At 41.5% G+C, this 24,711-nt stretch overlaps 1 protein-coding gene across 3 annotated transcripts in view; it reads right to left on the reverse strand.

Annotated features, from left to right (window-relative positions):
• Nucleotides 1–374: 374 nt before the first annotated feature.
• The window catches only part of LOC135221804 (synaptobrevin homolog YKT6-like), a 47,964-nt gene continuing 23,627 nt past the window's right edge, over nt 375–24,711 (reverse strand). For all 3 annotated transcript variants that reach the window (XM_064259677.1, XM_064259675.1, XM_064259676.1), the window contains one exon: nt 375–3,604. In XM_064259677.1, coding sequence (XP_064115747.1) covers nt 3,467–3,604 — 138 coding nt within the window. In that variant the 3' untranslated portion in view covers nt 375–3,466. The remainder of the gene's footprint in view (nt 3,605–24,711) is intronic.

Below are 24,711 nucleotides of genomic sequence, written 5' to 3' on the forward strand. Positions count from 1 at the left end.
AGCTAGTATGTTGTTTTCAGGTTGTAAACAGAATATGTTTAAAATGACGGTTGCCCTGCTTTCAAGAGTAAATTAATAAGATATAACACTGTACATGTTATACCTTAATTTCTATAAATTTACCTTTAAAAAAATTATAAACCCCTTTTAAAACTTGGCTGAATATACATGTACAGTATATATGTGTGAAGATATTTATCTAAAGTAAAATAAAAAACGAGTTTCTGGTTGGAACACAAACACACTTAAACTGTTGTTGTAGTAGTAGCATAATACTGTAACAATATAGGTGTCAGAATTTGTGGTAGTAATAGAGCAATGACATTCTTATGAATGCAATCTTCAGGGAGATATTTTTCAAATAAAATAATATATTCTCATGCAATTTATTCAAAAATAGCATATGCTTAATAAAACAAAATCTTACTAGCTTGAATAGATATTAAAGCCAGCTTTGACAAGGGATGTGTCAAGCATACTGTAAAATAATAGCAATAATGCAATACAATGTTCAACTGACACAGTTCAAGACTTATAGTCTTCTTGACCACAGAATTATAAGTACCATGACAACTTTTGGAAAGTATTTTGGTACAATAACCTAAAAAGACTGGGGGTGTTAAGATGCCATACACAAACAAAGGGTAATTTAGTTTTCTGGGGGAAAAAATTCTTTCATTTTTGTGAAAAGACAATTATAAAGAAATTAATTATTTAAAGGAAGATGTATATATATACTATAGTCCTTCCATGCAAACAGATACTGAGAAGACAATTATAAAAGCTATTTTTCTGTCACTTAATAAAGATGAAAAAAGTACAAATAAAATTAAGAGGGATGAACATAAAAGGCATCTTTATAACCACCGATTAACATGCATACTGTATGGAAACCAGAAAGAAAAAAACAAATTTCAACAAGGATGCCAGTTCTATAAAATAAAGAACACCTTGACGAATCATTGCACTTAAAATATCAAAGAAGTTTTTGAGCATATCAACATATAGTACTAAATGACCACATTCCGCTCTACAATTTAGAATTTACATAATACTCAGTCATGGATAACAAGTACAAAAATGTGTGGCTGACTGCTAAGCTAGCAAAGTAATCAACCATTCAAAATAATGATATTCCCATGAGTATCCTAAAAATATGACAGAATTTTTGTTCCATTTCAAACATACTATCCTAAAAAGCAGAGAACAGTGAGAGACAACAAAAATCTAACCGATAATAACAGGGTCTGGAGTAAAATTGAAATCTTCAGTAATTCAAAAATTTTCTAAACACATAACAAGGGGAAAACACAAAACAGCATGTTAAATTAATTCATTTCCAAAAAGTAATAAACAGTACATATCAAGAGCAGAATAAACAAAATTAAAATAATGTTCTCTAATTTGGAAGCCCTGTTGAGGTCATTCGGTTAGATCTGACTTCATAATTCCACAATACACAAGGAAAGTTTCTCTAACACTGACCAGTTTTAACTTAATCAAAAGAAAAAAAAAAGCATGGTGTGACTTTACCTAATAGAGTCACATCTGGGACTTCAGGAAAGCAGTGTAGTATGTATACAAATGGTTGGAATGATTACCTTCAAATAGGATATAAGACATATAAAGGGGCATTTAAACAACACAAAATGGAAAGCCAGTAAAATGAAATGACCTGCCACTGCCAACATTAATGAAATTGTTTTATAATACATAAAAATATACATTTTAACATCTTGCTTATCAAATGACTAGCTTTAGATATGCAAATCATTAATAAGCTCCTACTATTGAACAAAAATGTGGGTGAAATATGTGGCTTTCAAAATAAAGAGTACGTACTTATCGTTTTTGGGTAATTTCTTTTCTCAAATAGTGGAAGTCAATATAGTAATATATCTGTATTTTCAAGTTAGAATTAGGATACCAATTCACTTCTCATATCTGTTGAGTTCATAAACAAGGTATATAAAATGGAACCACACTTTCTAAATAACATTTTAAAGAACAAACAGTAGGTATGAATGATTAGCACCTTAAAGAATGCATACCACCAATATGTTGCATTTATTTCTACAGTAATGCACAGGAAATTCACTTCCTGTACATGGCTGAAACTTTTTCTCCAAATTTTAATCTTATAAGGCTAAGAAAAATACTGTGACTACTGCATATGAGCCGACAAGACTCTTCCATGCTTTATATTATCAGTTTCCATGAACCAATATGAAGAGGTTTGGTTACTCTTGTCCATCAGTGTTTTCATCCATAAAAATATGAAAAAAACTTTGAAAAATTAAATATTCAGTGGTTTTTCTGTGAGGTATGGTACTTTGTAAATACTATTGAACAATTTACTTCCAAAGAAAATATTTAAAAAAACATACTGAAATAGTATGTATGATGCATATTTTAAAATGTCTCCGCATGGCCTCTCTTACATTTCAGGAAGTGCATAAGCACTTCTTAAAATATGCAAATACTTGTTAAGACATTTAATGTGTATACATCAATAAGCAAAAAATATTTGTCATCAAGCATTTTAGACTAATTATGTATAGACTTTTTCAAGTATGAACACTAGCCTAAGTTACAGGATTTCAATTTCAGCTTCCTCAATCTCTGTAACTTTTGGATACAACTGTAACTGTTTTGGGGCCTTGAATTCTTAAATGCTAAAGATAATGATTGCTATTTTCCTCTGAAAAATTTACCCCTATTACAACTTGCAATTCACATGTGCAGTATATAAATAACAAAACTTAAAAATAAGATGCAATCACAAGAAATTATTCAAAAACGTCAAAAAATAGAAAATATTTTCACCTGGAAACAGTACCATATACCATACCACAAATTAATTGGCCATCAAGCTGTGTCTCCAAACATTTTTTAAGTGTCTAACTTGCTCTCTGTACTAAATGCATCTTAATTCATCCCACCAATACTAATATCAACTCCTTCAGACTGATGATAATAAATATACCTACTTACAAATTAACAGACCGACTTCTAAAACAGATACAGATTAAATGGAGCTGTATTAACAATTTTGTTCATAAAAATTTTAATGTTTTTGCCTTATCATGTCCTGTTAATAAAACAATTCTGAGATGACTCCTAATAGAGGAAAATATTTTTCAAGGTCAGAGTCAAAATAGCTCACTGTAGCCCTAATTTTAACAAGTCTCGTGTTATGCTGATATGTAAAATTAATATATCTACTTTACACTTAATTTTTTTCTTATGCAAATGAGGTAATTACAAAAATCATAACACTTGGGCTTTTCAGTACTACACATAAAAAACTACCTTATTCACAAGGGCCAACACAAATTCTTCATTATTTATGGAGATTTCTTTGTATTATATACCATAGGCAAATACAAGACGATGATACTTTTTCCCTTTCAGCTAATTTTACAGTATATTCAGGTCCATTCCAAAACACATATTGTACGACCTGTTATCCAAAGGTGCAACATGAATTTGTTTTACGAGCAGTCTTATAGAAAGTTTTAGACTGCATACTTAGCATTTCTGACTTACTAACTAAGTCATCTAATTTCTCTCCCCGTTCCAACACAGCCTCAATAGTATTGTGCTGAAAATAAATAAATGGAAAATATTATTACCATGTTTCTTCAAAGCAGATGGAGAATTTTTTTTCTAAAATATAAGGAACACATTATTTTGAGGTACAGTTTCAGGACAATAATTTAGTACAATAATAAAATCTTAACCTAAAATATCAAAAATTCTATAATTACTCAAAAATATCAATTCTGCCTTCAAAAAAGTTAACTGTAAAGGAGGTTAAAATTTAGATCAAGATAAACACTATAATCGCTTAATTATGAAAATAAAAAACTAACAAATTTCAGTTAGACTGTATATTTCACACTGTTTCAAGACTTCATGTCATCCTACAGTGTGGGAAAAATTCCCACTGAAGATGTGATGTCTTGAAACTGTATTAGAAATAGTATATACTTTTACTTGAATTTGCAATTTTTTATATTGTTTACAGTTTGACAGCATGTATTGATTATGTTATTGACTTTCTCACAACAATATATAGTATATATATCACTCATTTTAAATGAGAGTCAAATCTATATCTACCCAACACTTAAGACCTACCCACCTGCACAGTACGTGCTGAATCCACAATATGATTACTTTATAGCTGCTGATAAGCATATAGTTAATAAACTTAATACAGCTTTCTCTAAAGTTCCCTTGTTTTACTTATTTTCCACATTTATAGTCAAAACAGTAATTACTACAATAATTTTCTAACAGTAATTACTACACAATAATTTTCTAAAATTTACCTTCAAAGTTACCTTGTTTTATTTACTATTTTCCACATTCACTGTCAAAACAGTAATTACATCTTCAGTCTTTTTAGGAAGGCAAATTATTGGAAAATATAAAATTTACCTTGTCTTTTTAGAACGGCAAATTATTGGAAAATATAAAAAAAAACCACTTATTATTATAAAGGATTAGTTTATCCAGACCCCTGAGTCTAACAATGGCTCTTCTCGGGCTGGTTTCCAGGAATTAATCCGGGGAAGGGGGGGGGGGGGGAATTAGAATTTATTTAGAAAATGATATTGTTATGATACAATAAAGTTTCAAACATACTTACCTGGCAGATATATACATAGCTATCGACTCCGTCATCCCCGACAGAAATTCAAATTTCGCGGCACTCGCTACAGGTAGGTCAGGTGATCTACGCCCTGCTCTGTGGGTGGCAGGACTAGGAACCATTCCCGTTTTCTAATCAGATTCTCTCTTCCACCTGTCTCCTGCGGGGAGGCTGGGTGGGTCTTCAATCGTATATATCTGCCAGGTAAGTATGTATGAAACTTTATTGTATCATAACAATATCATTTTCATACATTCAACTTACCTGTCAGATATATACATAGCTGATTGACACCCTTTGGTGGAGGGCAAGAGACAGCTAACTTACTGACTAGACAGGTAAACAACATATGTTGTAGGTATTAATAGACCTTGGTTCCTACCTTATTAGGTGGAAGACTTCGTGGCTACTGCCCAGGAGTCTGCTTCACCTCAAGAGCCTTAGCGAGATAGTGATCTGCGGCCAAGAGTTCTTGTGGGTCTGTCGATGGGGTCTCATCCACTTACTCGGCAGAGCCTAACTGGCATTTGTCAATGGGTGCTAATCCGCTTATATGACAACACGCCTTCTTTAAGGAGCACACAACCGATCCCGATCACCCGATCCTAACCCGTGTTAGTTCTAAGATTGCCAAGAGTCATCCCCAAACTCTTAGCAAACAACCAAAAACTCAATAATCACACATACAAAATTCAAAAAAAAAAATTTGTACCCCTCTAAAAGTCAGTTGTCACTCGATTTCCTAATGAAGAGAAGTGAAGGCCGCCAGTGCGGCATCTGACACTCCCATGCACAGGAAATACAAGAACACATCCGACAAGAGGGTTACGTACACATATTTAAGGATCGGTGCTCTCTCCTTTACCCAGAACCGTCTGTGCTGACACAAACGGACCTAGAGAAAAACATTTCTCATACGTAACTCGCACATCTTTTAAGTAATGAGATGCAAATACTGAGTTGCATCTCCAATAGGTTGCATCCAAAATATTTTTAAGTGACATATTCCTATGGAATGCAATAGACGTCGCGATTGCCCTTACCTCATGAGCTCTTACTCTTAATAGATTAAAAGAGTCATCTGGCCAGTTCTTATGAGCCTCGGTAATGACACTTCTAACAAAGAAGGCCAAAGCATTTTTAGACATAGGTCTCTTGGGGTCCTTCACCGAGCACCATAGACCATGTTGTGAACCTCCCAACTGCTTCTTTCTGTCCAGATAGAATTTCAGTGCTCTAACTGGACAAAGTGATCTTTCTATTTCTCTGCCCACTAGGCTAGTAAGTCCTTTTACCTCGAAGCTCCTGGGCCAGGGATTCGAAGGGTTCTCATTTTTGGCAAGAAAGAGAGTCTGGAATGAACAAATCGCAGAATCTTCTTTGAAGCCAACTCGTGACTCAAGGGCGTGCAACTCGCTGACCCTTTTAGCCGTAGCAAGAGATAGCAGAAATATACACTTTCTAGTGATATCCCGGAATGAAGCCGTATGAGGTGGTTCGAACTTCTCGGAGGACAGAAATTTCAGGACCACATCCAAGTTCCAGCTTGGAACCCTAGGTTCTACTGACTTCGATGTTTCAAAGGAGCGAATGAGATCGTGCAAATCTTTATCATTCGTCAAATCTTTCTGAAGACTGCTGAAAGCATACTTCTGTACCCCTTAATAGTTGGTACAGAGAGATGCGACTTTTCCCTCAGGAAAAGAAGGAAATCCGCAATTTCGGTTACAGAGGTATTGGAAGAGGACAGCTTCTTCGACCTGCACCAGTTTCTGAAAACTTCCCACTTCGATTGGTACACTCGCCTAGTAGATGATCTGCGGGCTCTGGCAATTGCACTTGCCGCCTTGCGAGAAAACCCTCTCGCTCTGACAAGTCTTTCGATAGTCGAAAGGCAGTCAGAGCAAGAGCGGGTAGATTTTGATGGTACCTCTCGAAGTGGGGTTGTTTGAGCAGATCTATCCTGTTTGGAAGAGATCTGGGGAAGTCCACTGTCCACTCCATTACCTCCGTGAACCAAATTCGGGATGGCCAATATGGGGCTATCAGAGTCATCTTGGTTCCCTTCGAGGCCACAAACTTTCTGACTACTTCCCCCAGTATCTTGAATGGGGGAAAAGCATACACATCTAGCCCTGACCATTCCAGGAGGAGGGCGTCTATTGCATAAGCCCTGGGATCTTCTACTAGGGCGCAAAATGTATCTATCCTTTTGGAGAGAAACGTGGCGAATAGATCTACCTGCGGTTTCCCCCAAAGATACCAAAGGCTCTGACAGACTTCCGAGTGGAGGGTCCATTCTGTAGGAAGGACCTGGAACCTCCTGCTCAGTCTGTCCGCTCTCACGTTCCTCTCCCCTTGGACAAATCTTGTTAGGAGAACCACGTTCCTTTGATTCGCCTAAATCAGCAGATCTCTTGCTAGTTCGTATAGGGCGAGAGAGTGAGTTCCTCCTTGTTTTTTGACATAAGCCAGAGCGGTCGTATTGTCGGAGTTTATCTGTATCACTTTGTCTCTGACTATGTTCTCGAAGCTCTTTAGCGCAAGGTGAATTGCAAATAGCTCCTTGCAATTTATGTGCCATGACACCTGCTCTTCCGACCAGGTGCCTGACACTTCTTTGGATCCTAAGGTCGCACCCCAACCTGTCTCCGACGCGTCTGAGAACAATGTCAGGTTTGGGTTCCGTACTTCCAAGGATACTCCTTTGTTTTCTTCTAAGGGGGTCAACCACCACCTTAATTGATCTTTTATTTCCGATGGGATTGGAAACGTGTTCGAGAGCTGTCCTGTCTTCCAACTCCAACTGCTTCTCAGGAAGAACTGAAGCGGACGGAGATGTAGTCTTCCTAGAGGAAAGAACTGTTCGAGCGAGGAAAGGGTCCCCAGAAGGCTCAACCATTCCCTCGCTGAAGTACGCTCTTTCTCTAAGAAGTTCAATACTGTGGAACAGCCTTTCCTTATTCTCTCTTGAGAAGGAAATACTCGAAAACCCCGAGAATCCATCTGAATCCCCAGATAGACTACGTTCTGGCTGGGGACCATCTGAGATTTCTCGAGGTTCACGATTAATCCTAATACCTTCGTCAATTCCAGGATTGTTGACAGATCCTCCAAACACTGCTTTCGAGACCTGGCCCTGATGAGCCATCGTCCAGGTATAGGGAGACGTTTATCTCTTTCATGTGTAGGTGTTTTGACACATTTTTCAAGTCTGTAAAGACTTGGGGAGCCGTAGATAGGCCGAAACACAGGGCCCTGAACTGATAGATCCTTTCCTCGAACATGAAACGAAGGTACTTCCTCGACAAATGGTGAATCGGGACGTGGAAATATGCGTCTTGAAGATCTAGGGACGCCATCCAATCTCCTTGACGGAGTGCTGCAAGTACTGAGGCAGACGTTTCCATGCTGAACTTCTGTTGTTCTACGAATTTGTTCAGCGAACTTACATCCAGTACTGGTCTCCATCCCCCCGAGGCTTTCGCTATGAGAAACAAGCGATTGTAAAACCCTGGGGAGCTGTGATCCAGTACCAGTTCTATTGCTCTTTTGTCCCACATCTGTTCCACCATTTGACAGAGTATCCATCAGAACAGGGTCCCTGTATCTGGCGGACAGTTCCCTCGGTGATGTTGTCAAGGGGGGCCTGTCCTTGAATGGGATATAATAACCCTTCCTGATTATTGACATCGACCAAGGATCGGATCCTATGTCTTCCCATGCTCCCGCAAAGAACTGTAACCTGGCTCCTACAGGTGTCTGGAGGAAAGATTTCTCATTTTCTCTTCTTAAAGGGACGGAAGGAAGATCTTCCCCTTCTCTCCGTTGTCTTCCTACTGGCGATGGATCTAGCCTGAGGGCCTCCTCGAAAGGGCTGCTGTTGCTGAGCTGGCCTAGTGGCTTTCTTTTCCTCACTGGCCACAGGTCTATTCTTCCTTGAGGATTGTCTTAGAAGATCTTGAGTGGCCTTCTCAGTTAGTGAATGAGCAATGTGTCTCACCAACTGAGAAGGAAATAAATGTTCTGAGAGAGGCGCAAACAATAAAGCGGATCTCTGCGAAGGAGAGACGGCCTTAGTGAGAAAAGCACTATGAACCGCCCTCTTCTTTAGTATTCCCGCACCAAAGAGGGAGCATACTTCCGCCGATCCATCTTGAACAGCCTTATCAATGCATGTAAGGATGCTATGTAAGGTTTCGGGGTTTAGTTGTTCCTTTTCATGGGACTTCTTAGCAATAACCCCAAGGGACCAATCCAGGAAGTTAAATACTTCTAAAGTGTGGAAAAGTCCCTTGAGGAGATGGTCCATTTCCGAAAGACCCCATGTTGCTTTAGCCGAATTTAAGGCGTGTCTCCTCGAGGAGTCTACGAGACTCGAGAAGTCTGACTCAGCTGACACGGGCAGAGACAATCCCATATTCTCTCCAGTTTCGTACCATATGCCTCTCCTACCCGTTAGTTTAGCGGGAGGCATGCAAAAGACTGTCCTTCCTAAGTCCTTCTTTGTCTTGATCCAGGAGTCAAGAGATTGTAGGGCCCTTTTCATAGATATGGCTGGCTTCATTTTCAGGAAAGATGAAGACTTGTGCGCTTTCGTGCTTGAAAAAAGAGAGCGCGGAGAAGGAGGAGCGGCTGGAGTCAAGGCATCTCCATATTCTTCTAAGAGAAGAAAGAACTTTATAATTTGAAAGTCCTTCTTTGTTAGTGATTTCGTCCTCCGAGACGTCTTCTAAATTAATAGGCTCGGAAGGAGAAGGCTCCCTTCTCTCATCTGTCTCCTCCCTTGATCTCTTCCTTTCCGCAGAAGAAGCACTTCTATTAGGAGAGGGAATAAGAGTAACTCTCTCTCTACGTCTATCATTAGGCGAGTCGTGCATAAACGTTTTACGCCTGGAAGACTCCTGTCGGATATCAAGCTCTTCATGAGGAGAATGCGCCTGGCGTTTAGCAGGAGTATCTCGCTGAGAATACTCCTGGCGCCTGGTAGGAGTATCGTGTTTGGAATACTCCTGGCGCCTGGCAGGCGCAACACGCTTCGAATACTCCTGGCGTCTGGTAGGCGCATCGTGCTCCGAATACTCCTGGCGCCTGGTAGGAGTATTAAGTTCAGAATACTCCTGGCATCTGGTAGGCGCATCGCGCTCCGAATACTCCTGGCGCCTGGTAGGAGTATTAAGTTCAGAATACTCCTGGCGCCTGGGAGGAGTATCGAGATCAGAGTACTCCTGGCGCCTGGCAAGCGTATCTCTTTCCGAATACTCCTGACCTTTGGAAGGCGCATCTAGTTCCGAATACTCCTGGAGTTTGGTAGGAGTATCGCACATGGAAGGTGCATTTCGTTTGGCAAGTATATTGCGCTTAGCAGGCGCTTTACTCCTATCAGGAGTTCCCTCTTCTCCAGTTGTATCTTGTTGCCTGGATGAAGTTCCAGTCCTTGAACAATCTACAGGAAACTCAGGCTCTTTGCGCCTACTTGGCGCCTGGCTCCTAGCTGGCGCCAGACGCTTGGCAGGAGTTACTTCCTTTTCCACTTCTCTCCTGCCTAACGCTCCGCTTCCCCCAGAGATGGTCGCCTGTGTGACACCTCCCCTGGAAGGTTCGTTGCGCCTGACAGGAGATCGGTATTTGGATCTCTTAATCGGAAGCCTATCATCCTTCTTACGAGTAGGCTCTTTAGAAAGTACTCCTACCAAAGACGCTAATTGCTCCTGCATATTCATCAAAATTTTCCTGGTCGAGGACTCATTCGAATCAGGAGAGGGAGATCTGGAAGGCGCTCGAGGATCTCTTACAGTCCAAGGATCTAACTCCTTTCTAGCCTTCTTTATTACCGAAGGCGCATCTTCTTCAGAGAAGCGCTTGGGACTAGAATTAAGCTCAGGTTCTTTCCAATTCCTCTTAAGCGGACGGGAAAGCATCGACTCCTTCCATCCTCTTCTCGGAGAAGGCGAACTAGATGACGAAAAGTACTCTCGTAGGACGCTTTTCCTATAGCTGTCCCTGGCAGTCTGAGATGTAATAGATTCTGCCGAAGGGACGCCTGATTGTTGGGGATTCTCCACAACCCCCTTAAGCCTTTCGACTTTCCTTCTCCTCTGGGCCAGGGAGCTTGGAAGAGGTCTAGGCCTGGGAGCGTCGCAGAGACGACCAGACGCCCCCCCCCACCACACTGGGGACACTAAAATCACTTGAGAAACCACATTCACTTCTCTTACCTTCCAATGCTGCCATTTTTTCCTGCATTTTCTGAAGGGAAGCTCTGAATTCTGCCATTTCTGAGGCCGAATCAGAGGGATTAACAACTTGTGAATGGGCTGAAATAGAATGGGCATAGTTATCAGAAGAAGAAGCTACAGAACTAGATAAAAGTTCACGAGATCTAGACATTTTCCGGCTTTTGTAAGCCGCCTTCCTCTCTCTATCTTTCTCTAACTTCTTCAAGTAGGAAGTTAGATTCTTCCATTCTTGCGCACTCAGTTTCTTACTCGTTACACGTATTCTCAATCAAGCATTCAACCATTCTACAACCACTGCATGCAGTGTGAGGATCTACCGAAGCTTTCGGAATCCTCACCTTACAGCCCTCATTCACACACACTCTGAAACTAACACTAGAGTCAGACATATTCACGAAAATCCAAAGCCAAGTCCAAAAAACAGTCCATGATAGCGAATGCCAAACAACGATCCAAGTACGTCACCAAAAATCAGACGAAAGATGATCAAAAGCGTTGTGAAAAAAGAATTCCAGTCAGGAGGAAGTAACAACAATGTTGATACCACCCGCGACAGAGAGAATCTGATTAGAAAACGGGAATGGTTCCTAGTCCTGCCACCCAGAGCAGGGCGGTAGATCACCTGACCTACCTGTAGCGAGTGCCGCGAAATTTGGATTTCTGTCGGGGACGACGGAGTCGATAGCTATGTATATATCTGACAGGTAAGTTGAATGTATGAAACCCAGTTTTACTTGGGAACATGATGATCCTATTACATAAGAAATCTTTGCTTGGGTTTCGAAAATATAAGCGTCTTTGATGGTTCCAAATTGGACAATTATCTAATATTCCAAATTGGACAACATCTAATAAGTGTTGGACAGTCATTGGTGTTTATCAACTACTACAGTTTATTGGGACAATGTGGATTTGACATCAAATGACCTTGTGAAATCTAGTATGGCCTATACATAGTCTTGTTAATACAACTTCTTTAACTCTTTCTTTTTGAGATGACATCATCCATGAATGAGCTTCACTTTTTATATTTCTCAGTTTGTTTGTAGTTGGTACTGATGTCCAAACTGTTTGCCAGCTTGAATATTAAAGGCTTAATAAAGGTTATCCAGTCTGATACTGGGGCATGTGTAGGGTCACTCTGTCGTTCTCATGTCGGACAACACCAAGATGGTAGCCTACGTGAACAAACAGGGAGGCCTGGTTTCTCAGCAACTTCATGCCTTGACCGTCGAGCTTCACCAGTGGGCAATCAGCAATTCGGTAGAGCTCTCAACCAGGTATATCCTAGGGAAATGGAACGTGATAGCAGACAAACTCAGTCGCCGGGATCAGATCCTAGGCACAGAGTGGTCCCTTCATCAAGTGGTGGCAGACAAGCTTTTCCAGATTTGGGGGAGACCCATGCTGGACTTTTTTGCGACACGCTACAACAGGAAGCTGGAGGTGTTCTGTTCAGTGATCCCAGATCCCTTAGCATTTGCAGAAGACGCATTCCAGCATCCCTGGGACAATCTTCCCTCCGTTTTGTTTGATCTGTCAGGTTCTGAACAGGCTGATGAGTTCACAGGGTCTCAGAGTGACTTTGGTAGCCCCTCTGTGGCCTCAGGCGGAATGGTTTCCAGATCTGCTGTCGTCGTTGTCGGAGATTCCGAGGGAGATTCCCCCTTGGCGGCATCTCCTGTGTCAGCCCCATGCAGAAAGGTTCCACCAGTCGGTAGAATCCCTGTCTCTTCACGGTTGAAGGCTATCAACTATCTCCTCCGAGAGAGAGGCTTTTCTCAGAAATCAGCTAGGCACATGTCCAGCAGTCTTAGGAAGTCAACCTCTGCAGTTTACCAAGGCAAATGGGCGATCTACCGTGATTGGTGTCGTAAACGGGGTTTTTCTCCACTCGCGACCTCTATTCAGTGAATAGCAGACTTTTTAACCTTCCTCAGAGACGAGAAACGTTTGTCCGTGTCTGCTATTAGAGGCTACAGGCCAGCACTGAGTTTGGTGTTACGCCTGAAGGGTATCAACATCTCCTCTTACTGGGAACTTTCCCTGCTACTTAAGGGATTTGAGCAGTCGAGTTCTCCTAGAGCGCTCAAGCCTCCAACGTGGGATGTTTCCTTGGTGCTTAATAGCTTAACTAAGAGTCCATACGAGCCCTTGCGTCGCTCATTTGACAGGAACCTAACGCTCAAGACAGCTTTCCTTTTGGCTTTGACATCTTCCAAAAGGGTGGGAGAGCTCCACTGTCTAAGTTATGAGGTGAAGCACACCAGGGGTTGGAAGACAGTGTCCTTCGAATTTGTCCCAGAATTCGTGGCCAAGACCCAAAATCCCTCGGTGCATGATGACAGGTTCGCTTCGTTTTCCGTTCCATCACTGACTGACTTTGTGGGTGGTGATGCTCAAGAGCTTTAGTTGTGCCCTGTCCGGGCCCTGCGTTGCTATCTTAAAAGGACTCGGCACCTTAGACCAGGCTGTCGCAGACTTTTTGTTAGTACAGGCCGTACAAAGAAAGTGGTGTCTAAGAATACTATCTCTTTTTGGATATGGGAAGCCATCAGACAGGCATACTTGACTCTTGATGATTCCATCACCACGTCTGTGCAGGCTAGAGCACATGACGTTAGGGGTATTGGTCCCTCTCTGGCTTTCAAAAAGAACTTGGCTGTACATAGTGTTGAGCGCTGGTACTTGGTTACGCCAGTCCACGTTCATCTCCTTCTATCTTAAGGATGTTGCCCACAGATCTATGGACACGTTTTCCCTGGGTCCTGTGGTGGCTGCCCAACAGGTTGTGTAACTCATAGTTGCCCTTCACTGGGCACCTTTGTATCTTACCTAAGATGTTGTGTGGATGAGAGAATGAGTGAGCTGGCTGGTCTCCTTCTTTCTCTTGTACCATTCCTTCTTCCTTCGGGCGGTTTAAGGAATAGACACGTCATTTGCTGGACTGGTCTGATACAGGTGAGTGAGGTAGTCATACTGGTGGTGTGGTCGTGCAATATACAATATCTTACCCACTATTTAGTAGCATAGGCTTCGCTCCTGGGCAAGGAGGAGTCGGGAGTACTACAAAACCTAGTGCCTTGGTTTGTTATTGGACAGTCAAAATTTCTCTTTGGTTCCCTATACAATGGTTATCTCATATACATCATTGTACGTCACTCAGGTTCTGAGTGGTTAAATATTAGTGTATCTAGCTTCTCAATGGGCTTCAGTCCCTCTCCAAGAACTATTTCTTTTGAGAGCTGGACTGGCGGCTAGGCCCCCAGCCAGTCTAGGATGTCTTATACAGTGGTACCTCGACATACGAAAGGCTCAACTTACAAAAAACTCGATACGAAAGCAAATACAAAGATTTTTTGGGCTCTACATACGAAAATAGTTCAAGTTACGAAAGGTTGTTGCTGTAAAGTCCCGAGATTCGCCCGGACCACCAAAAACAATTTTAAAACTCGCGTGCCGCCAACTGAGTAAACTCGCCACCATCCTCCCGCTCTCCCATTGGTTCCTGATGCTAGTCACCCTGTAAGATCCTGCTCTACTATTGGTCAGCATCTACCCCTTGTGCTCTATGTATTCTATTGGTAAAAGGATGCTGTAAATTGAAAAACTTATTCATGCAATACATTTAATAAAAAAAAACATTAGGTAAAGATAGAATAAAGAATAGAAATGAATGGTTATTATACTGTTTGGTAGTTTCAGTAGTTGAAGAGAGATAATGAAAATTTGATTACTGTACTGTGTGGTAGGTGAAAGTGGTTGCTTGGGGATCGTTCGTTACTCGTACGTGCTGAACGTAAACAGAAGTTTGGAAGTTTTTTTTTTTTTTTATTTTTATTATGGTTAATGGTTAATTAATTATTTGAAATCAGTACAGGCAGTCCCCGGGTTACGACGGGTTTGGCTTACGACGTTACGAGATTAAGGCGCTTTTCAATTATATTCATCAGAAATTATTTCCAGGGTTACGACGCCTACAACGCTCATCTGACAGAAGAAATATGACACCAAAAATGCTAAATAATCAATATTTGAAGTTTTTTTTTATGAAAAATGCAATAAGAATGCAGATTACAAAGTTTTCAATGCACTCACAGCATTAAAAGTATGGTTTTCTGAGGATTTTTTATGATGTTCCGGCTTACGACGATTTTCGGTTTACAACGCGTCTCCAGAACGGAACCCCCGTCGTAACTCGGGGACTGCCTGTACATGCAATAAATTTAATAAAAAAAAATTGTGAACTACATATCATAAAATATAAAATAAATCAGACTGCTATCATCAAAGCCAACAAATACGTATTTTCTAAAATTTTTCTTCTGTTTTAATACTACATATATGTTTCATTATAGCTGTCAGTAACTCGGTATCTCCATTAGGTAAAGATCGAATAAAGAATAGAAATGAATGGTTATTAGTATACTGTTTGGTAGTTTCATCGTGATTGCTTGGCGATCGTTCGGTACTCGTAAATGCTGAATGTAAAAAAAGGGTTGGAAGGGTTTTTTTTGTTTGTTTGTTTGTGTATTATAGTTAATGATTAATTAATAATTATTTGAAATGAGTACATACTGATTATTTATACATTTTATTGGCATATTCTAAGCATTCGGCTTCTTAGGTTTAGATGTCAGAATCATAGACTAGGCTACAGTAGCATGCTAACATAGGCTAGCTTATTGCTAAGGGACATTTGCTTAAGTCCTAGTATATGCAGTAAAAATGGGGTTGAACATTACATGCAGTTGAATATTACTCAAGTATGTACAGTATTTTGCCTTTTTGGAGTCATAATTCTTCCGTCGGACCGGTGTCGTAACCCTAGAACATGTGTTGTAAGCCTGGAAATATAATTTACTGGGGTGTTTTTGTAGGGCTTGGAACGGATTAGGCATTTTGCAAGTAAACTGTGGTTCAAGATACGAAAAGCTCATGATACGAAGGCCGCCTTGGAGCGGATTAATTTCGTATGTCGAGGTACCACTGTACCTCCCTCCAAGTATGAGTCTATCCTATTGTTAAGACCGAGGGTTTGTTCACGTATTAACAAATGACAAATTTACTATGACAATTTGTATTTTTCATAGCTACAAACCTGAGGTCTTAACATTATACTGCCCACCTCTAGCCGCCCCTCTTTTTGTTAAGTCATCCTGAGTTGGGAAAGACTGGCGTAGATGATTGGCATTTGACCACTCTTCACCCGATCAACGCATGCATTGCCAGATAACACAAGATTCCTTGCTTTCATCTGCTTTTTACCAGATCCAGCTAGGCCCTAGAAATTATCCTATTGTTAAGACCTCAGGTTTGTAGCTATGAAAAATACAAATTGTCTTAGAAAATTTGTCATTTCTAATTCCTTCAGTTCCTACATGTGCTGGAATCCAACATATTTTTATTAATAGTTTTGACTGAATAAGTTTATGTATTTTTATTTGGATTTCTTGTACAAGGTGATTTGGAGACATGTACTTGTTTATATAGCATCAATAGTCACTGAATATTGTGGTGGAAATTGCTCTCTTCTCAGATATTATGTCTAGTGCCATTCGTATGGCTGCAAGTTCTGCTGCATATATACTGATGATATTGGGGGAAGACTTATTTTAACTAATTTATCTTTAAAGAATGCTGAAGCTCCTACTCCAGTGTTGTTTTTTATCCATCTGTATAGATCCTAAGTCGATCTCCTTTTCTTCCGATGTGTTCTAACGCATGTTGGCGGTACATCTTTGTGCTCGCCATATTTCTTTTTAGAAGCTTTGCTAGAGCAGTACATATTTTTACTCCTTTCAAAGTCCAGGGAGGTAGGAGTTCTATTGCTGGATGGAAAATTGGTGTACTACTATGTGAATTCATTAAATATTTGGTTCTTTGTGGGAAAGAGCTACCACTATGGTTTTCAAATCTTTTATTATAACTCAGAAAGCAGGTAGCAGCAAGAGATGTTCCTGCTTGAAGGGAAAGGCCCCAATGTGTAGTTATTAAGTTGCAGTGATGATTTAGAGGTAATATACCTGCTTCTAATAACAGGAAGTTTATAGGCATGATTGAAATGCTCCTGTGCACAAATGTATTCCTTCATGATGTAATGCATCTAGTGCTGTTAATGTAGCTTCTGAGGGAGATGATTATATTGGGCAACAATAATCTATTACAGATAGTACTGTGTATAATATAAGCATGGTGTTACGTCTAGTTCCCCATTTGGTATGTGATAGTTTTTTCAATGTGGCAAGGGCTTTTATGCCTTTTGCTTTAATACATTTGAGGTGTGCTTTCCAGTTCAGGTGCTGATCAAACACCATTCCTAGGAATTTTTAACATTTGTGCAGATTTTACTTTTGGTATTACATATATAGATATAGCTTAATTGTTTGGTGTTTTAACCATCTTTTTCTTTATAGAAAATAATTGCATTTGTTTAATTTGTTAAGGCACTGGACAGATGTATAAGTGGATATATATTGAAATAAATGGGGTTGATAACCTTAGCGCTTGGTGTTTGGAGACAGGTGCAAAACAGTGAATTCTTCAAGATGCTGATATGAGACACAAGTCGAAAACACGCCAATTGCGGTGATGAGATGGCGGGTGTGCAAATGACCAAGTTGTGGAGAGATGAAGTAAACCGCAAAGAAAGGTTATTTTAGGTCATTGATACGTATGCTGGATAAGACGTGGACATGAGAAATGGTAGACTCTCAAACACAGGGGCGGAGAAAGACTTGAGGAGTGTATCCGTACGTCTGTTGGTGGGCATACATACATATGTTGGTAAGACGAAATGGATGGAATAAAAAATCCCTAGTGAGGCAATTAAGGGGGACATTATACAATATTCATTAAGTGTGGACACTCGCCATAGAGGAAGGCGCTTGGAGATCTGTCGTAAGGTAAAGCGAAAAGATTTTGGAAAAGTTATATATTTTATATACTACTAGTGACACTGAGTTCAGCTTCTACAGAGGGGAACTGTACAAAAGGATTACAAGACTTTCATCCATTATACATGTTGAAGCATTTCAATGTTTGATAATTGTATTCTCATTATCAGATGGATTCTGTTGTTGCTGCTTAAAAATGGATTCTCTAGACTTGTGTTAACAGTTATTGATAAGGACTTATGAATAATCAGACAGAAGTAGATAAGGGGGGGGGGTACTTATCTAATATGATTTCGTGGAAGAGTAATGGTAGTTTAACAATTTCTGGGATGTTCTTCAACTCATTTTATTGCATTTTCATGTTAGCTATTTTGGGAAATAAAGATTATATTTTTGTAATAGCGGGAGTTTGAATTCGCCTAGAGTTTTAATAATTGATTTTCAGCTAGCTACAGATGACACTCAAAGGGACCATCGAAGGTAGGTTATGCTTTCCAGTTAGGAATTCTCTCCTAATACTATTTAGACGGGTCATTTTGACCCTCGTAATAGTGGTGGCAATGGTACAGGCAATTAGGCCTATAGATTACATTTCTGGAGAGACTAGGGTTACATATATAGATTAGGTAGTAGGTTAAAGTGGTTATAATTATGTATATTTGACAACTGACACTCTGTTGCTGACAAAACAGGATTTAAGTTGTAGTCAGCAGAATTTGGGTGTCAGCCGGGCTTCGCAGTGCCGTTAGTGCGTAAGGATATGACGTGCCTCAAGGTGGAAGTGATAACGGCAAATTAATTACGTGCAGTTGTAAGTGTAACTAAATATTATGCGCTAAGGCGAGAGCAGATAACTTTGTGTTCATGTGCTGAAACCTATGAGGACATAAGTGTTAAAGTTTACTTTTGTTTTACCGGGCCTTTTTTTTTGTTGTTGTTAACAATTTGCTCAAAAGTGTATTTCATTTTGGTGCCCCTCTCGCTCTTCCCTGTTATCTGTTGGGCATAGTGACACACTGGATCAGCTGAATCTGAGAGGCAGTAACTGAGAGGAGTAGCAGTTTATTGGGAATTGATGCTTGCAATTTTCTTTTGTTGGTGATTGATACATTTTTACCTCGGTGTTGGTGGTTTGTGTGGGGGATAAATATATTGATGTTATTGAGGTCAAGACGAATCCTGAATTATAAGAGTCCGTCTGAAGAGGGCAAAGTGGCTGAAGCAGGTAACTGTCAAACTTTGGTGCATAACATAACTAACACCAATGCAGGAGTCAGTCCTTTTCGAGGCATGGTGGATGGCGTTCTGTCCCAGCCAGTACAGATATTTATTGAGGGAGTGAATAACTACTTAAATGCCAAGGGAATTAAAAATGATGTAGAGGCATTCACAGAGGCAAAAGCCTGGCTGGATTTCAATAAAGGGGATTTGGCTTATAGCTGCCGTAGTTTCCAATACACAAAATGTCGATCTTGGACTGAGTTACAAGCATTTCTGAGGGCAGCATATGAAACAAAGGAACACGGAAACATGGTGAGAGATTTAAGAGGATTGTACAAGATTAGGAAAGGGACAACAAGCCTTACTGAGCATAGCTCAAAACTTTTTGACTCAGCGGGAGAATGGATATAGAAATTGAAAAAATCCACATGGGTATATGGGAATAACATATCGCTCAACAACTTACAGAAATTAATACATTTTCCCCAGCTTCTACACGACATCCCGGATGCCACTGTAGATAACTTTGATGAAAAGCTTGACCCTACATTTATTGAAAATTAGAATCCTAATGAATTTGGCCAGTTGGTAATATTTGTGATGGCTGTATTGAGGATTATTTGGGCATGTCTTAGCATGCTAGTTGTATAATATATGGCAAAGTCATCAACATACAAGCTGTTTTTAACACTCCTTTTGGTAAATTTATTGTAATATTGATTGCTAAAGCAAATAGAATACAGCTTAAGACACTACCTTGAGGGATTCCTTTTTCTAATTTATAAATATTTGAATAAGAATTTTCTATTAGAATTAAGTTTCTGATAGAAAATTTTTAATAAAAATTGGTAAATGGACTCTTATTCCTTCAGAGTGAAGTTTTTGCATGATATTGTCTCCATGTTGTATCATATGCTTTTTCTATGTCAAAAAATATTGCCATTGTTAATTTTTTCTGACCAAATCCTTTTTTGATATGATCCTCTTGGCAGGTTAGTGGATCAAGGGTTGATTAACCAGCTAGTATTGATTCTGATTGCGTTGGCGTCAGAACTGATTTGTTTTGCTATGAAATAGCATGTTAGTCATGAATTAATCATTTCTTCTATATTTTACAAAGACAGCTTGTCAAAAATATAGGTTCTATAATTGGATGGATTACTTGAATCTTTTCCAGGTTTGTTTTTTGTGATAATGATTGTTTCCATTTATCTGAAAAGCATGTTTCATCCATTGTATAGACTTTTGGTAAATATGATTTGGCAATGGGGGGCTAGTCTTTGCATCATTTCAAATGATATTTTATCATGGCCTGGGGCCAATGGATGACATGAATCGAGAGCATTGTTTAATTCATCTATATTAAATGCATAACTATATTTTAGATCTTCAATAGCTTCAAAATTGAGTATGGTAGTTTTTATACATTCAACTTCCCTGCCAGATATATACTTAGCTATAGACTCCGTCGTCCCCGACAGAAATTCAAATTTCGCGGCACACGCTACCGGTAGGTCAGGTGATCTACCGCCCTGCCCTGGGTGGCAGGACTAGGAACCATTCCCGTTTTCTAATCAGATTTCTTCTGTCGCCCGGACCATCAACAATGTTGTTGGTTCCTCTTGACTGGATTTTCTTTTTTCATCGACAATTGATCTTCTTGGCCGACTTTTGGTGACTTATCTGGATTGTTGGATTGGCATACGCTTTCGTGGACTGTTTTTGTGGACTTGCTTTGGAATTTTCTTAGAATGTCTGACGCCGGAATGGTGATGAGACGTTGTGTGAATGTAGGCTGTAAGGTGAGGTTGCCGAAAGCTTCGGTAGATCCTCACACCGTATGTAAGGGTTGCAGAGAGTATGAATGTTCTTTTACTAATACTTGCAAGGAATATGAGAATTTGAGTGAGAGAGAGTGGAAGAATCTAACTACTTATTTGAAGAAGTTAGAGAGAGAGAGAGTGAGGAAAGCTTCCTCTAGAAGTTTGAGTGGTTCTAGATCTAATGAGCTAGTTCCTAGTTTGGGATCTTCCCCTCTTGTAAGAATTGCTACTTCTCCTTCCTTTTCAGCCTCTTCACCTATTGCAGATCCTGTAGATTCGGCAAAAGAACTTGCGGATCTAAAAGCAGCCTTCAAAATCATGGAAAACAAAATGGCTTCTCTGCAAGGTAAGGCTAGTGATTGTACAGTGGACAGTGATGTGAGTGTCCCCAGAGTAGTGGAGGGGGCATCTGGTCGGCTCCACAACGCTCCCAGGTCTAGACCTCTTCCAAGCTCCCATGCCCAGAGGAGAAGGAATGTCAAAAACCGTAAGGAGGTTGTGGAGATTCCCCACCGATCAGGTGTCCCTTCGGCAGGCTCTGTGACACCCCAGACTGCCAGGGATCACTATTGCAAAAGCGTCCTGCGTGAGTGTTTCTCATCGTCGGGGTCTTCGTCTCCTAGACGCGATTGGAGGGATTCTGATCGCTCGCGACCATTGAAGAGGAGTTGGAAGGCACCGACTCTTGACTCGAGCCCGGAACGCTTCCCTGAGGAGTCTCCTTTGGATGTTAAGAGGGCAAAGAGAGCCCTATTGTCACCCGTAGTTGGAGTGGAGCCCATGGACTCCTCCCCTCCTCCTTCTCCTCCCGAAGAGGATAAAGAGGAGGCTACTAAGAGATTTCTCCTATCTATGCAAGAGCAGATATCATCGTTGGTGGGAGTGCTTTCAAAGGAACCTCCTCGAAGGAAAGATACTTCCCTTCCTATCAAGAGGTCCTCCAGACGTATGGAGGTCCCTGCCGCCAGGAGCGAGGCTCCTAGCAAGAGCGAGGAGCCAACCAAACGTAAGGCTCCTGCTAGGAGTGAAGAGTCGTTCGGACGTGCGGCACCTTCCAGGAGTGAGGAGTCAACCAAACGTAAGACTCCTACCAGGTGCGAGGAGCCGATCAGGCGTGTGGCGCCAGCCAGGAGTGAGGAGTCACCCAGGAGGCAGGAGCCAAGAGCCAGGAGTGAGGAGTCACCCAGGAGTGAGGAGTCACCCAGGAGGCAGGAGCCAAGAGGCAGGAGGCAGGAGGCAGGAGGCAGGAGCCAGGAGTCAGGAGGCAGGGGTCAGGAGTCAGGAGGCAGGAGTCAGGAGGCAAGATTCGACTAGACTCGTATCCGAAATTGGTGACTCTTCTCCAGACAGAAGCACCTCTCCTTCAGATCGTAGGAGATCTTGGAAAGACTCTTCCTCCAAACGAGAAAGTTCTCCCTCTTCTGATCGAGTTTTAGAAGAGGTGTCAGAAGACGAGCTCCCTACAAATGAGGGGCTCTCTAACTATAAGACATTAGCCTCCTTATTACTTCAAGAGTATGGAGACTCTCTTAGTCCAGCCGCTCCCCCTTCTCCTCGTTCACTCTTTTCGAGTACTGCTACAGTAAAGTCCTCTGCTTTCCTGAAGATGAAAGCAGCAATTTCTATGAAGAAGGCCCTCCAGTCTCTGGATTCATGGATGGGCACTAAGAAAGAGTTGGGCAAAACAGTGTTCTGCATGCCTCCTTCCAAACTCCTTGGAAAGAGAGGTATTTGGTACGGGACAGGAGAGACTATGGGTCTTTCTCTCCCAGCATCGGCAAACGCGGACTTCTCTAATCTGGTTGATGCCTCCAGAAGACACTCTTTAGGGTTGGCCAGATCTACTTGAAGCATTTCAGAATTGAACCACTTTCTTAAAGGATTGTTCATCATATTAGAAGTGTTCAATTTCCTGGACTGGTCTCTCGGAGTTCTTGCTAAGAAGTCTCAGGACTCGGAGTTTCTTAAGAACCCAGAAGTTCTCCATAGCGTCCTGGCATGCATGGACAAGGCGGTACAAGACGGTTCGGGAGAGGTTTCTTCCCTATTTGGAGCTGGTTTGCTGAAAAAGAGATCGGTTTATGGATCCCTTTTGTCAAAAGCTGTTTCTCCTAGTCAGAGGACCGCGTTATTGTTCGCCCCTCTGTCAGATCATCTGTTTCCTTCTCAGTTGGTGAAAGATATATCTCGCTCACTAACTGAGAAGGTGACACAAGACCTCCTTGTACAGACTACGAAGAGGAGTCGCCCTGTAGTTTCTACGAGTAAGAAGGACTCTCGTCCTCCTCAGCAGCCCTTTCGTGGAGGTGCAACGGCTCGTCCCCCTTCCAGAAAGAAGAGCTCTGATAAGAGAGGAAGGTCTTCCTTCAGGCCCTTCAAGAAAGGAAAATGACTTGATTATCCTCCAAGCACCAGTAGGCGCCTGACTCCTGAACTTTGCAGGAGCCTGGGCGCAAGAAAGGATACATCATCCCCTTCGAAGACAGTCCTCCCCTAACCTCTACTCCTCGGGAACTGTCAGCGAGATACAGAGACCCTGTAATAAAAAATACGCTCCTTCAAATGGTGGATCAAATGTGGGAAAAGGAGGCCATCGAACTTGTACAGGATCCACTCTCCCCGGGATTTTACAATCGCCTTTTCCTAGTACCAAAGGCATCGGGGGGGTGGAGACCGGTACTGGACGTAAGCGCGCTGAACCGATTTGTTCAGAAGAAGCAGCTCCGAATGGAAACGTCCTCCTCGGTGATGTCAGCACTACGCCCAGGAGATTGGATGGTCTCTCTGGACTTACAAGACGCATATTTCCACGTTCCCATTCACCACTCGTCAAAGAAATATCTTCGGTTTATGATAGGGGGCAAGATTTTTCAATTCAGGACTCTGTGTTTCGGCCTGTCTACAGCTCCACAGGTCTTCACCAACCTGATGGCGAATGTAACAAAATGGCTTCATCTAGAGGGAATAAACATCTCCCTCTACTTAGACGACTGGCTGATCAGGGCCAAGTCGGAGAACCAGTGCTTGGAGGACCTGATGATAACACAAAATATGATACAGTCTCTGGGATTACTCATGAACCTCGAGAAGTCACAACTGATCCCCAGCCAGAACTTGGTCTATCTGGGGATTCAGATGGATTCTTGGGGTTTTCGGGTATTTCCTTCGCAAGAGAGAATCACTCGAGGCTTGTCAAGAATCTCGAGCTTCTTAGAGAGAGAACACAGTTCAGCGAGGGAGTATTTGAGCCTGTTAGGGACTCTGTCCTTGCTAGAAAAGTTCTTCTCTCTGGGGAGGCTTCACCTTCGCCCTCTTCAGTTTTTTCTGAAAAAGGTTTGGAGTTGGAAGACGGGGCAACTCTCAGACTCTTTTCCGATTCCACAGGAGGTGAAGAATCACTTAAAGTGGTGGATCCTTCCTCTAAAGAAGAACGAAGGCATGTCACTTGCCCTGCAGAACCCAAACCAAGCGTTATTTTCCGACGCTTCGGAGTCAGGATGGGGAGCGACGCTAGGAGCAAGGGAGGTGTCGGGCACCTGGACAAAGGAACAGGTGTCCTGGCATATCAATTGCAAGGAGCTAGTAGCCATACACCTGGCCTTAAGATTCTTCGAGGAGGTAGTCAGAGGCGGGGTGGTTCAGATAAACTCGGACAACACCACGGCTCTGGCTTACATACGCAAACAAGGAGGGACTCATTCATTCTCCCTCTATCAGTTAACAAAAGATCTGTTAACCTGGACAGAGGAAAGAGGTATAACTCTCCTCACAAGATTTGTGCAAGGGATACGAAATGTGAGAGCAGACAGGCTAAGCAGGAGGAATCAGGTCCTCCCCACAGAGTGGACTCTACACGCAGAAGTGTGCTGAAG

The sequence above is a fragment of the Macrobrachium nipponense genome, chromosome 3 (assembly GCF_015104395.2).
Source record: "Macrobrachium nipponense isolate FS-2020 chromosome 3, ASM1510439v2, whole genome shotgun sequence".
NCBI lineage: Eukaryota > Metazoa > Arthropoda > Malacostraca > Decapoda > Palaemonidae > Macrobrachium > Macrobrachium nipponense.